General features: G+C 57.8%; 2 protein-coding genes and 1 non-coding gene across 5 annotated transcripts; all 3 read left to right on the top strand.

The window, feature by feature from the left end:
• The first annotated feature begins 1,184 nt into the window (after positions 1 to 1,184).
• Rplp2 (ribosomal protein lateral stalk subunit P2) lies at positions 1,185 to 3,924 on the top strand. Of its 3 annotated transcripts, none has more exons than XM_076844897.1 (5): positions 1,185 to 1,337; positions 1,532 to 1,658; positions 2,701 to 2,749; positions 3,600 to 3,698; positions 3,809 to 3,924. In XM_076844897.1, the coding sequence occupies exons 2-5, from the start codon at positions 1,536 to 1,538 to the stop codon at positions 3,880 to 3,882; spliced, it is 345 nt and encodes a 114-aa protein (XP_076701012.1). In that variant the 5' UTR covers positions 1,185 to 1,337; positions 1,532 to 1,535; the 3' UTR covers positions 3,883 to 3,924. The 3 variants fall into 3 exon arrangements, with proteins under 3 accessions (XP_076701012.1, XP_076701009.1, XP_076701011.1); XM_076844894.2 differs by having other exon boundaries at positions 1,226 to 1,337; positions 3,806 to 3,924; XM_076844896.1 differs by having other exon boundaries at positions 1,227 to 1,337; positions 1,535 to 1,658; positions 3,806 to 3,924.
• LOC143393269 (small nucleolar RNA SNORA52) lies at positions 2,780 to 2,914 on the top strand. The gene has a single exon (XR_013090566.2). It is a non-coding gene; the product is annotated as a small nucleolar RNA SNORA52 (small nucleolar RNA).
• Positions 3,925 to 6,509: 2,585 nt separating the features above from the next.
• Positions 6,510 to 12,487, top strand: Pnpla2 (patatin like domain 2, triacylglycerol lipase). Its single transcript, XM_076847819.1, has 10 exons — positions 6,510 to 6,602; positions 7,199 to 7,460; positions 9,737 to 9,969; positions 10,049 to 10,114; positions 10,473 to 10,682; positions 10,888 to 10,948; positions 11,060 to 11,236; positions 11,344 to 11,476; positions 11,600 to 11,722; positions 11,809 to 12,487. The coding sequence occupies exons 2-10, from the start codon at positions 7,274 to 7,276 to the stop codon at positions 12,086 to 12,088; spliced, it is 1,470 nt and encodes a 489-aa protein (XP_076703934.1). The 5' UTR covers positions 6,510 to 6,602; positions 7,199 to 7,273; the 3' UTR covers positions 12,089 to 12,487.
• Positions 12,488 to 12,532: the final 45 nt, after the last annotated feature.

Genomic DNA, 12,532 nt, shown 5'->3' with positions numbered 1-12,532 from the left:
GTTAAGTGTCCTGTGCTCTCCATCCATTCCTGCCCTTCCCTGTTCAGTCCACCAGTGTCCCACCTTTTGGCTATCCCACCAGCATTCCTGGGCCTAGTCACGGACACAGGAAGGAGACAGATAAGGGGAAGAGAGCAGAACAGAGGAAACCTAGGACATGTAAAAAGGGCAGAAGACCTCGCTTCTTGGGATACCAGCTATGGCCCCCTTCTCCCTCCAGGGAGAAGTCTGTTAACCCTTTTTAAACAGACCCTACCCTATATGCTTGCCTCAGTGTGCTTCTCTAATATTCAAACTTCAACATGTGGAGAAGCAGAGCTCGTCACCGATAACCGGTGGTATAGGGGAGCACTCCCAAGGCTGGCGCCGTCACCATCCCCTGCCACCTTCCAGCCTTGGCTTCTGATCCCTCTGCGGGGTCCCCGCCCCAGGGAGCTGGGTCAGCCTTTCTCATCTTTCAGCAAAGTCTCAGCCTCAGGAAAGCTTTCCCAGGCTGTCCAGACTCCTTATGACCTCTCGCGGGGACGGCCTCTTCTGTCCTCACACAGGCCCAGCCTGTTCCCGCTCAAGACCCCAGTGTAGCAAAATTCCAAAGGGGCGAGTGAGTAGCATGTGCTGACGACCACGTGGACACTGTAGTCAGTTCTCGGCCCACAAGGGGACCGGTCATTCTCTGGGACCACGCTCCCAGAGGACGTGGGTGACGGGGCCTCAGGACGGTCCCCGCCTCGTGGGCTCGCGCTCTCCCAGCCGGCCGTCTGGCTCACAGGGCACGGCGGGGCAGGGGCTGCCTCCAGATAGGGAGCGGGTCACTAGGCGCGAGGCGGCCTGCCTACCTCTTGCGCCCCGGGCCTCCGCCAAGGCACGGAGCCGCCCGCGCCCGCAGCCGGGCCGGGCCCACGTGCCGGGCCTGGCCCGTGGCGCACGGCACTTCCGCCGCGGTGCACCACGGGACTGTAGTTCACCAGGGAGCGGCCTAGCGAGGCTGCCGCGCTGCACGACGCGGGCCGCAGCGCCGCGGGTTGTGCCAGGAGCGCTGGGCGCCGACGGACACGCCGCCCCGCACGCCGCCGCTCGGGTTCCAGGGAGACGCGCTCATGCCCAAGGAGGAGCCGGCCCCGGAAGCGCTCTTGACCTTGCCGCGGCGACTGCACGAGCGCGGATGAGGCTGTCTCCGGCCTGTCGTCATTGGCCGAGCGCCCGTTACGTCATCAGAAGCGCCCCGCGGCCCGGAGGCTTCTGGGTATCAGTTTACCCCCGCCCCTTGCGCCAGCGCCTTCCTTTCGCTCCCTGCCGCCGCCGAGGTCGCACGCGTGAGGCCAGTCCGCCGCCGCCGAGTGAGTGGGCCCGCTGGGCCCGGACCGCGGTCGGGGGCCGGGGCTGCGGGGCGGGCGGAGGGCGCGGGCCGCGCGGCCCTGTCGGGCGGGAGCCTCGGGACCGGGCCGCGCACGGCCTCCTCGGACGGCGCAGTGGGGCCCGGAGGCGGGAGGCCACCGGGTTAACGCCACCGCCGCGCCCTGTCTGCCCTCAGCAGCATGCGCTACGTTGCCTCTTACTTGCTGGCCGCCCTCGGGGGCAACGCCTCCCCCAGCGCCAAGGACATCAAGAAGATCCTGGACAGCGTGGGCATCGAGGCGGACGACGACCGGCTCAACAAGGTACGGCCCTCGCCGCCCAAATGCCCCACCTGGCTCAAGCGAGATGACCCGCTGGAGAAACGGAGGGCGGCCTGTGCAGTTGGGATGGTTATTTGGGGTTAAAGAGTTTTTTTGCTGAGGTTGTGGCTCAATGGTAGAGTCCTTGCCTTGCACGCGTGAGACCCTGGGTTCGTTCCTCATAAATAAATAAAGGTTTTATGTTCATCTACAACTAAAAAAAAACTAACTTTTGTTTTCTTTTTGTAATTGTAGATGGACGGAAAGCCTTTTGTTTTGGTAGTTTATGTGGTGCTGAGGATGGAACCAGGTGCCTCACGCATGTTAGGCGAGCACTCTGCCACTCAGCCCTAACCCCCACCCCCCTAGGTGCAGTGGATCTAACCCAGGGCTTCTTGCCCATTAGGCAGGCGCTCCATCGTGGGGCTATATCCCCAGTCTAAAAAACAATTAAAAATTTTTTTTCTATGCTGGGTGTTGAACCCTCCTATTGAGCTACACTTCCTGCTCCTTTTTTTGTTTTGGGTGTTTTTTTTTGTTTTTGTTTTTGTTTTGAGAGATAGGGTCTCCTGAGTTGCTGGGATTACAGGTCTATACCATCAGACTTACAAAAAAATCGAACTTAATGAGGTCTTATTTAACCCTGCTTATTTAAAGGTTTTTTTTTTTTTATCTCTTTTTTTTTTTTTTGGTGGGGTTCTTTTTTTTTGTCTTTTGGAACTGGGAGGGTCAAACTGAGGGCTTTGTGAATGCAAGGCAGATGCTTTGCCACTGAGCTACATCCCAGCCCAACCCTGCTTATTTAAAATGTAATGTAAGTACTTTAAGCAAGGGGGCATTCTGTGTTATTTTTCCAGTGAAAGCTTTAGAATTCTGGCACTTCGTTTCAGCTCACAGTATTTCAGTTCTGATGGCTTCCATGCTGGTCACTGTGGGTCTAGAAGCAGCAAGTTTTCTTGTGTTGTGCCTTCCATCCCTGCTCTTGGGCCAGGATGCAGCAGCTTGACTATGATAACTGACTGCTGGCTGTGGTTGTCTTGTTTAGGTCATCAATGAACTGCATGGGAAAAACATTGAAGACGTCATAGCCCAGGGTGAGTTTATATGAAGGGACTTTCATTTTAGTGTCCATCCTAATTCCTGCTGGTCAACCTATGGCCTGCCAGGTTTCGCTTGTGGACTAGAACACCGTAGAAGCCTGACCTGAGTGGGTGAGCAAGGCCTTCATGGGCTCATGCCGGGGATGCTTCTGGACACTGATGAGTGGGTGGTAGGGGTTGCCCTCCACTCACACTGAACCTGTCAGCCCTTGCCCGGGGGCCTGCCTAGCTTCCCCACCTTTGAACCCTTTTCTCCAGGATTCCTCCAAAATTGTGGAGCTCTTGCACACAGTTCCTGCTTCTCTAAGGGGTTGGGAGCAGGAACTGAGGGCCACAGGGTTCTGTCCCCCTTCGCTGAGCAGATGGTTTTCTGGTGACATTAGACTGGAGCTGATGTAGCTTATTTGGAAGTTGAGTGGTTTCAGCAGTTCTGTCCCTGTATATGTGACAAGCAAAGCCAGCTCAGCAGTCTGGTTTATAAGTTTACTGCTGGAGCCGAGATCTGGACACTTGGATAGTAGACTCCCTGAACAGTTGTAAACATGTTTGTCCAGCTTATGTCCAAGGCCTAATTATAAGATAAAGTTCTTGGGTAGAAAACCTCCCTTTGTGGATCACGGTAGTGAAAGCAGAGTCCCTGACCATGAGTGTCACTGAATCTTGGGCAGGGCTGCAACATCAAGTCCTGGAGAAAAGGGAAGCCTGTGGCACTGTGGTGGAACCCTGTTGTGTTGGGCACGCTAGAGTATGTGGGTGAAATGAGTTTCCCCAGGTCACTTCACCCCTGCAGAATCACCTTCCTGCCTGGGAACCTGCTCTGATCTCATCTCTCTGCTTTTTGTAGGCATTGGCAAACTTGCCAGTGTGCCTGCTGGAGGAGCTGTGGCTGTTTCTGCTGCCCCTGGCTCTGCAGCTCCTGCTGCTGGATCTGCCCCTGCTGCAGGTAAGGGAGGCCTGGAGAGTGGGCAGGGGGCTAAGGCTTGGACTTGATGGGGTCTCTCTGGCAATCTGGTCATGCAGGCATGCTCACCATGGTCTCCTTTTCCACAGCAGAGGAGAAGAAGGATGAGAAGAAAGAAGAGTCTGAGGAGTCTGATGATGACATGGGATTTGGGTTATTTGATTAAATTCCTGTTCCTCTGCAAATAAAGCATTTTTATGTATCTTGAGTGGCCCATGAGCACAGTGTCAAGAGCGTGGGGTAGGTGGGGCTTGGCAGTGTCTAGGGAGTGAGGGCTGAAGGTGTCAATCCACCTTGGGTCAGAGGACTGTCAGGCCCAGTGAGGGACAGTCTTGCTACTTTCAGGTAACACCCAGGAAAATTTCTTCAGAAATGTGAATACCAGAGAAGCAAATTGAAATACAGTGTTGGGGTGGTGTCTGGTGCTCTGCTGTAAGGTGCTGGGTGACAGGTCAAATGGCCCCTGGGTTTCACAGGCCACTGCTCTCCTGTACAACTTGGGCAGCTGCTGAAATCCCTGATTCTGTTTTCCTTGCTATGTGGTAGGAACCCTGCCTCATTAGTACCTACACTCCCAGCCCCTGGGCCTTGAGCTTTTGCCCACTGGTGACAGGCCCCAGGCACAATGGTGCATCATCTTAGACTTGGAACCAGTGTGAAAGTACATTTTAATCAGGGATTGGATTGGGGTGGGGTGAGGGTGGCACTCAAGCACAGAGCCACATTCCCTGCCCAATTTTGTCTAAATATTTAGAGACAGAGTCTCAGTTGCTTAGCATCTTACCAGTTTCTGAGGCTGGCTTTAAACTTGCGATCCTCCTGCCTCAGCCTTCCCAGCTGCTGGGATTATAGGCATGCGCCTTGGCACCCGGTTTGAGAAGAAAAAATGGGAGATGAGAGCAGCCTTTAGAAGAGCTGGAAACCCTGTCCTGGAGGGAAAACCCCGTACAGGGAGTGCGTGTGGGGGGGCAAGGCCCACAGGAGTTCCTGGTATGGGGAGAGCTTTTTGTGTGTGGTGTTAGAGATTGGACCCAGAGCCTTCTACAGTTTGTTCAAGCTGATGACAAACTGCTATGTAACTTCAGCCTACGGAGTTGCTGGTATCACAGGTAATACTACTGCACCCAGCCTCAATTTGCTAGGGATCAAACTCAGCTCTATGTGCATGTTAGGTAACCGCTCCACCACTGAACTATACCTCCAGTTCTAAATTGTTTTTTTTAAACATCTCTTGCTGGATGTGGTGCATTCCTGTAATCCCAAGGCCTCTGGAGGCTGAGGCAGAAGAATTGCAAGTTTGAGGCCAACCATAGCAATTTAGGGAGGACCTAAGCAACTTAACAAGACCCTGCCATGGTAAAAAGGGTGGGGATGTGGTTCAGTGTTTGTAAAGGACCCCTGAGTTAAATTCACAGTACAAATATACACACACACACACATATACATGTATTTATTTATTTTTTTTTTAAGATTTTTTAGTTGCCAGTGGACCTTTACTTATATGCAGTGCTGAGACTCCAACCCAATGTCTCACACATGCTAGGCAAGTGCTCTACCACTGAGCCACAAACCCTGTTACTGTATTTGCTTTTTGTTGGCACTATGGCAGCAGTGATTCGCAGGAGGCTTGCAAGTTCCAGGCCAGCCTAGGCAACTTAAACCCTGTCTTGAAGGCCCAAGGTTCAGGGTGCAGTTCAGTTCCTGCCTGAACCTTAAAGGGAAGGGCTCTGTGCCCAGAGGGCACCATGGGAGCCAGCAGACAATGCCCCCGGGGGCTGTCATCAGGCGGGCCCTGGGAGTTCATGCTGAGGGGGTGGGCCACAACCCTTGCCAGAATTCCAGGAAGGGCCTGCCTGTTCCTGGCTTATAGCCTCCCAGAGGCCTGCAGGGAAATGTACCCAAAACAGCCTGATCCTCTGTAGAAACAGGGCTAGAGGTCTTTCTGAACTGGGCAGCACCAACCCTAAGGACAGGCCTTGGATCAGGCTGTGGGAAAGGGCTTTGGTGCTGCTTCCCCTTCAGTTGCCACCCTGAAGAACCTGGGAAGCTCTTCATATCACATCCTTGGAGTCCTGCTGCCCCTAGCAGGATCATCCAAGGGAGTCCAGGCACTGGGTGAGGGTGTCTCCTGCTAGGTCATGACCATCAGGCCATTCTTTCTCACCACCCCCACCCAGCTCTCTTTGCCTGGTCAGTGGGTTTGCTGCTCTGTACAGATATTCAAATATTCAAAGCATTTGGGGGACGTTTTTAAGTCAAATACAGTCACTGGTCAAAGAGCCCCTGTTCCCCTCAGTCCCCACCTTAGGCCTTTTCATGTGCTGTTTGCCATGACCTCCCGGTGGCAGGACTTGGTTAACTGCTTATTTACAGAGATCAGCGGCCCCTTGGTAGGGAAGGCCGGAGCATGGCCTCAGTTGTCTCATTTTAAGCCGCGCAGTGAGGCCGAGCTGGTTTGACCCCACCGCTCCACCGGTTCCTGCGCTAGCTCCTGAGTACGCGACGGCAGCAAGCACAGGGGCTGAGGACGGGAGAGCACGACCCCAGAGGGCCCCAAGCCCCGACCCTCCGCGGCTCTGGCTCCAGCTGTGTCCAGAGCCGAGCTCCCCTGGGGAGTGAGTGTTCCCCGGAAGACCCGCACACTGCCGCCACCCCAACCCAGACCAGCCCTAGTCTTGGGGTGAGGCGAGGTGAAGCCTGATGCTGGCAGCAAGCCAGCCTGGCGGGCCCCACAGTCCGAGGAAGAAATGGGAGCGGGGGCGGTGGGTGACGTCACCTGGGTGCCCCGCCCCCTAGGGTAATTAGCGAGGGCGGGGCTGCCTCTAGTTCGACCCGTGGGGACCCCGCCGCGGGAGGACGCAGGCTCAGACCCAGGTACCGAGCCAGGTGAGTGGCCAGGGTAGAGGGGCGGCGGGAAGGGGATGAGGCTGAGGTGCGTGGAATGCGGCTGTGACTGTGGGCTCGCGTCCGGCATCGGATGTTTATGGGTCAGCCTGTGGGTGGGTCAGGTCGGCGGGTCCTGGGGCCCGCGGCCTGCGAGGCCGAGGTTTTTCGGTCTCGGTGGCTGCTGTCGTGCGTCCCTGCCCAGCTCCTCTGTGTCCGGGAGGGTCGTGGACCCCAGAGGAGGGGGCGGCAGAAACCGGAGCTCCTCTCGCGGGTATCCAGATCCGTACGAGGCTCGCGAGCCCTGCGCTGGGCCTGGGCTGGACCGCCCCACGCGACTAGGCTGCCGTGTGCCCGGCCGCCGCCCGAGGTGCAGGGCAGCGGGCGGGAGGCCGGTGGGGCCGCGGTAGCTCCTGGGGGCCCCGCAGATGCCTTCGCGGCGCAGGTGTCGCGGCCGGGCCGGGGAACCCAGCGGCCGGCGGGGGCGGGTGGGCGGAGCCTCAGGGCGCGGCCGTTCCCCGCGCGCTCGGGTTGGGCCGTGAGCTCCGGCCCCGCCCCCGGCCGCACTAAAACGCCGCCTCCGCCGCGGCTCTGCGCAGCGTCTCCGCCTTCGCCGGCGGAGACCCGGAGCTCGAGCGACAGCGCGGCGGCCGCCCGCGGATCCCGGAGCCGCGATGTTCCCCAGGGAGGCCAAGTGGAACATCTCGTTCGCGGGCTGCGGCTTCCTCGGCGTCTACCACATCGGCGTGGCCTCCTGCCTCCGTGAGCACGCGCCCTTCCTGGTGGCCAACGCCACGCACATCTACGGCGCTTCAGCCGGGGCGCTCACGGCCACGGCGCTGGTCACCGGGGCCTGCCTGGGTGAGCGGGGCCGCGCGGGGCTGGGGTAGGGAGCTGGTGGGGAACGCGCGGGGTCCGGCGGGGAGGAGGAGGGGGCCGGGCGGGATGCCCTTCGTGCGCGCACTGCGCCCACCCCCTCCCGCAGAGGGAAGCTGGCCAGGCGGCGAGTGCAGTGGGTGCGGTGGAGCGGGGTTTCTGCCTGGGCCGGGGACCACGGCAAAGGGTCCCGGTGCGGGGAGCTGGTCTGGGGGCAGAACCTGGTTTGTTTTGCTCGGAGGGTGCCCAGGGACTGGGGTGGGGCCTGGCCTGCACCAGGGCATTGCTGCTGTGCGCCTCGGGCCCGCCTCCTGGGAGTGAGGGTTGTGGGCGGGCAGGTGCAGCACTGCTATCTATTGGAAAGAAAAGTCGTGGGCGGGACGTGAGAGTCGGAGGAGGGCCTGAATCTCCCTGGTTACTTGGTGCCAGCGGTCACCGTGTCCTGGGTCTTCGCAGTTTCAGGCTGCCTTGGACAAGGGAGTGCCTAATATGAAGGTGGCTTCCGAGGGGCTTCTAGACACTGTGACCTGGTCTTTTCTGAGAGCCCCTGGAGGAAGAGGCCAGTCTTGATCAGGGCTGGACCTGGTCAGCGACTCTGCCCTCTTCTGGTCCGCAGAGCCCTGCCAGCCCGGCTTCTCAGCTGTGGCCAGTCGTTTTGCCCATCTCACAGGTGGGTGTGCTTCCTGACTCAGGAGCCCTTGGTCAGAAGCACAGGGGTCTGTGTGAGCCGGGCGGGGCCTCTCTCGCTTCCGGGCTGCCACGTGAGAGTGGTGTTTACAGCACACAGCGTTCCCAGCAATCCTGGGAACTGCTGCCCAGCCCCCAGACCACTAGGGCAGCCAAGGTGACACGGACGCACGCCATGCCCAAGAGGAGCTGATCTAGGGTCTCCGCTGTCCCCTGCCTGTGACCTTTGCCCTGAGAAGGAAGGTAGAAGAAAGACCTGGGATTCATGTCCATGGAATTGTGCTCTGCCTTGGATCAGACTGCTTGCTGGTCTCAGGCCTGTACCCTACTTGACACCATTGCAGCAGAGCCTCTTCTGCCAACAAGCCTCACAAATGGTGTTGGGCACTAGAGCCTCCTCCCCCCCCCCCCAGTTTGGCAGGTACCTGTTGAGAGCACCCGGCACACAAGTCCCACTCCTGCCCAGAAAGACGTCCTGGAGGACAGCCTAGTCCTTGGCTTTTCCCCCTGGCTTCTTTGGCATTTTCTTGGGTCAGCTCACAAGGGAAGTGTTGGCATGCTTGTTTGTGGCTGCAGTGGAACACATCTTGTCCTCCCAGATAGGCCCACTGCCTTCAGCTCAGTGCCCTGAGGCCTGTGACCCTGGCTGGGCTGAGCTGTGGGTCTGGTTCCCTTTTCAATCTGGCCAAGTAGGTGAAGGCTAAGGCCAGTCAGAGTTACCTCTGCCTTCTGCCCTCTCCTGGTTGCCTGCCATGCCACACCACGCCAGTCCAATGACTCATGGGGACAGGCACTTGGGAAATGCTGGGCAGAGGGCAGGTCCCAGCCCCAACTGGCCACCTCCTGCTGTCCACTATCTCTGAGGTGTTGGCCTGCCTGCCTCTACCCAGAGACAGATAGCAAAAGTCTCAACTGTGGCCAAATACAGTGTCTGGGAATGTGGGAAGCTGAGGCAAGAGGATTGCAAGTTCAAGGCCAGCCTTGGCAATTCAGTGAGAACCTACACCAAAATAAAAAGCTAAAAGGGCTAGGGATGTAACTCAGTGGTAGAGCACCTGTTTAACATGTGCACAGCTTGTCTAATTCCCAGTATTGGGAAAAGTAAATAAATATATATTTTTAAAAGTCTTACCTTGGGGGCGGGGCTGTGGTTCAGTGGTGGAGGGTGCGCCTAGCATGCATGGAGCACTGGGTTTGATCCTCAGCACCGCATAAAAATAAAAAAAAAAAAATGAAGATATTGTGTCCACCTAAAACTAAAAAGTAAAAATTAAAAAAGGTCTCAACTGTGTTTGGGGCTCAGTATCAGAGCTCCTGCCTAGCACATGTGAAGCACTGGGTTCGAGTCTTAGCATTGCATACCAAAAAATAAGCAAATAAAATAAAGGCATGTTGTCCATCTACAGCTACAAAAAAAAATTAATAATAATAATCTCAGCTGTGAGCCAGGCCATGTCTTGGGCACTGGGGGTCCTCTAGGGTCAGTGGTGATGTTTTGAATGTGTGTGCTGGGGAACCCTGAGCATGGAGCCATAGGGGTGTTGCTGGCTCTGACCTTGGCCCTGCTGCCCCAGGCGAGGCAGGTGCCAACATCATCGAGGTGTCCAAGGAGGCCCGGAAGAGGTTCCTGGGTCCCCTGCACCCCTCCTTCAACCTGGTGAAGACCATCCGTGGCTGTCTGCTGAAGACTCTGCCCGCTGACAGCCATGAGCGTGCCAGTGGGCGCCTGGGCATCTCTCTGACCCGTGTCTCAGATGGAGAGAACGTCATTATAAGCCACTTCGACTCCAAGGAGGAGCTCATCCAGGTGGGTCCTGCTGGGGCCACGTTGTGGGGAACAGTGTGGCCCAAGGCCACTGCTCACCCCCTCCTGTTCTGCCCTGCAGGCCAACGTCTGCAGCACGTTCATCCCCGTGTACTGTGGCCTCATTCCACCCTCCCTCCAAGGGGTGGTGAGTATGCCCACCTGGCCCTGTCATGGGCGCCCTTTGGGGCTGAGGAGAACCTAGTACTGTCTGGGCTTTGGGACGAAGGGGTGGAGGAGGGAGGACTGCAGAGCCCCATCCGCTCCATCATCTCTCTGCCTCTACCTATTGCCTCATTTCCCTTGTTACTTAAGAAGCTGACCAGCCCTGGGGACACATGCTTCCTGTGGCTGCCCCCTCACTGTCTGGCCATCTACTCAGTACCCAAGCCAGCCCATGGACAGTGCCCAGTGTGAAAGGCCAAAAGAAATTGCCACTGGGTGGGGCAGCCAGCACACCTGGAAAGTCCCTCACTTTGTGACCATGCGTCTGTGTCCCTGTGAAGCGTTATGTGGATGGCGGCATTTCAGACAACCTGCCACTCTATGAGCTGAAGAACACCATCACAGTGTCCCCCTTCTCAGGAGAGAGTGACATCTGCCCACAGGACAGCTCCACCAACATCCATGAGCTCCGGGTCACCAACACCAGCATCCAGTTCAACCTGCGCAACCTCTATCGCCTCTCCAAGGCCCTCTTCCCTCCAGAACCGATGGTGAGCCGCTCTCTAGGGCTATGGCCTGTGCTTTCTCCAGGGGAGACGGCCTGTCCAGCCTGGACCCCCGGCTGGATCTGAGATAGTTGGTGGTGGCAGGAGGTTGGAATGGAGGTGCTGTTGTAGGGACATAGAGACTCTGTGGAGGACAGCACAGGGCACCCTTGCCTCCATCTGCTCCAGTTCACCTATACCCCTGCTGCAGGTACTTCGAGAGATGTGCAAACAGGGCTACAGGGATGGTCTGCGCTTCCTGCGGAGGAACGGTGCGTGGGTAGCTGTAGGATGGGTGGAGCCAGCTCTGCTGCCCACTGAAGGCCAGCAGTGACCATGACTGTGCTGATCACTTTTCTGTCGCACCCCCATTTCCATCCCAGGCCTCCTGAACAGGCCCAACCCCTTGCTGGCACTGCCTCCCACCCGCCCCTGTGACCCAAAGGAGGAAGACACAGAGGAGGCTACTGCGGTCACAGAGAAGACTGGAGCAGAGGGCCGCTTGCAGCCGCCCAGGGAAGATCACATCCTAGACCACCTGCCTGCCCGGCTCAATGAGGGTACTCACTGGGAGGAAGGGAGGAAGAGGGGCCAGCCGTGTGGAAGCCTGGCACAGCACACTGGGCTGCTCTGCTTCCCTGACTGGCTGCCCTCATCCCCTGCCCAGCCCTGCTGGAAGCCTGCGTGGAGCCCAGGGACCTGATGACCACTCTGTCCAACATGCTGCCAGTGCGTCTGGCCACAGCTATGATGGTGCCCTACACGCTGCCACTGGAGAGTGCTGTGTCCTTCACCATTCGGTGTGGGCAGGGAACAAGGGCTGGGAGAGGGGAACTGGGGTCGCCCAGGAGGGATGCTTAGGCTGGGGAAGCTGGGAGGGCCTGGACACAGATGCTGAAGGTGTGCATTCCCCGACCCTCCAGCTTGCTGGAGTGGCTGCCTGATGTTCCAGAGGACATCCGATGGATGAAGGAGCAGACGGGCAGCATCTGCCAATACCTGGTGATGCGTGCCAAGAGGAAGCTGGGCAGCCACCTGCCCTCCAGGTGAGCCACCCCTGTCCTCAGGCCCAGAGCCTTTGGGTTGAGGGATCCCCACTAAGCCCTGCCTACCTTTGATGCCTTCATTACAGGCTCTCGGAGCAGATGGAGCTGCGCCGTGCCCAGTCACTACCCTCTGTGCCACTGTCCTGTGCCACCTACAGCGAGGCACTGCCCAGCTGGGTGCGCAACAACCTCTCACTTGGGGATGCGCTGGCCAAGTGGGAGGAGTGCCAGCGTCAGCTGCTGCTGGGTCTCTTCTGCACCAATGTGGCCTTCCCGCCGGATGCCTTGCGCATGCGCACCCCTGCCGGCCCCACCCCCACAGACCCCATGCCCCCACAGCACCCACCGGGCCTGCCTCCTTGCTGAATGCTCAGCCTTCCCCAGCCCATGGGGCTCAGGTTTCCGGGACTGGCTGAGACCCCATCCCTTGCCTCTTAGTTGTCTACTGTGGAGCAAGGAGACAGAACCCCTCACGGCCACAAAGAGGGGGCTTTGCTATGAATCCCCCTCCATTAACTACTCACTCACTGCACTGAGTTTGGAGGGGTGTGGAGTGCCCCTTCTCTTGGGCTGCAGAGGCCCCTCCACCTGTGCCTTAACCCCCTACCCTTGCCTGCCCCTTCTCAGTGCAGGACTTCCCTGAGAACCCCACATCAGCTCCTCCCACCCGTTTTCCCTGTTTTGCTCATGAATATGTGTGAAGAATTATTTATTTTTGCCAAAGCAGAAGTAATAAATGCCAGAGCTCAGCATCTACCTTCTTCACTTCTATGTAATCTTCTTTCTTCATTCTGTGTAACTCCCTTGCCC

Source organism: Callospermophilus lateralis, chromosome 2 (genome assembly GCF_048772815.1).
Source record: "Callospermophilus lateralis isolate mCalLat2 chromosome 2, mCalLat2.hap1, whole genome shotgun sequence".
Lineage (NCBI taxonomy): Eukaryota > Metazoa > Chordata > Mammalia > Rodentia > Sciuridae > Callospermophilus > Callospermophilus lateralis.
Note: the sequence above shows the minus strand (reverse complement) of the source record. Positions and strands in the feature narration are given on the sequence as shown.

Excerpts from the sequence above, each read along its gene's own strand:
- Rplp2 (XM_076844894.2), top strand. The coding sequence starts at position 1,536 with ATGCGCTACGTTGCCTCTTACTTGCTGGCCGCCCTCGGGGGCAACGCC. Across the intron at positions 2,750-3,599 it reads TGAAGACGTCATAGCCCAGG|GCATTGGCAAACTTGCCAGT; the intron begins GTGAGTTTATAT and ends TGCTTTTTGTAG. Across the intron at positions 3,699-3,805 it reads TGGATCTGCCCCTGCTGCAG|CAGAGGAGAAGAAGGATGAG; the intron begins GTAAGGGAGGCC and ends CCTTTTCCACAG.
- Pnpla2 (XM_076847819.1), top strand. The coding sequence starts at position 7,274 with ATGTTCCCCAGGGAGGCCAAGTGGAACATCTCGTTCGCGGGCTGCGGC. Across the intron at positions 10,683-10,887 it reads TCTTCCCTCCAGAACCGATG|GTACTTCGAGAGATGTGCAA; the intron begins GTGAGCCGCTCT and ends CCCCTGCTGCAG. Across the intron at positions 10,949-11,059 it reads GCGCTTCCTGCGGAGGAACG|GCCTCCTGAACAGGCCCAAC; the intron begins GTGCGTGGGTAG and ends TTTCCATCCCAG.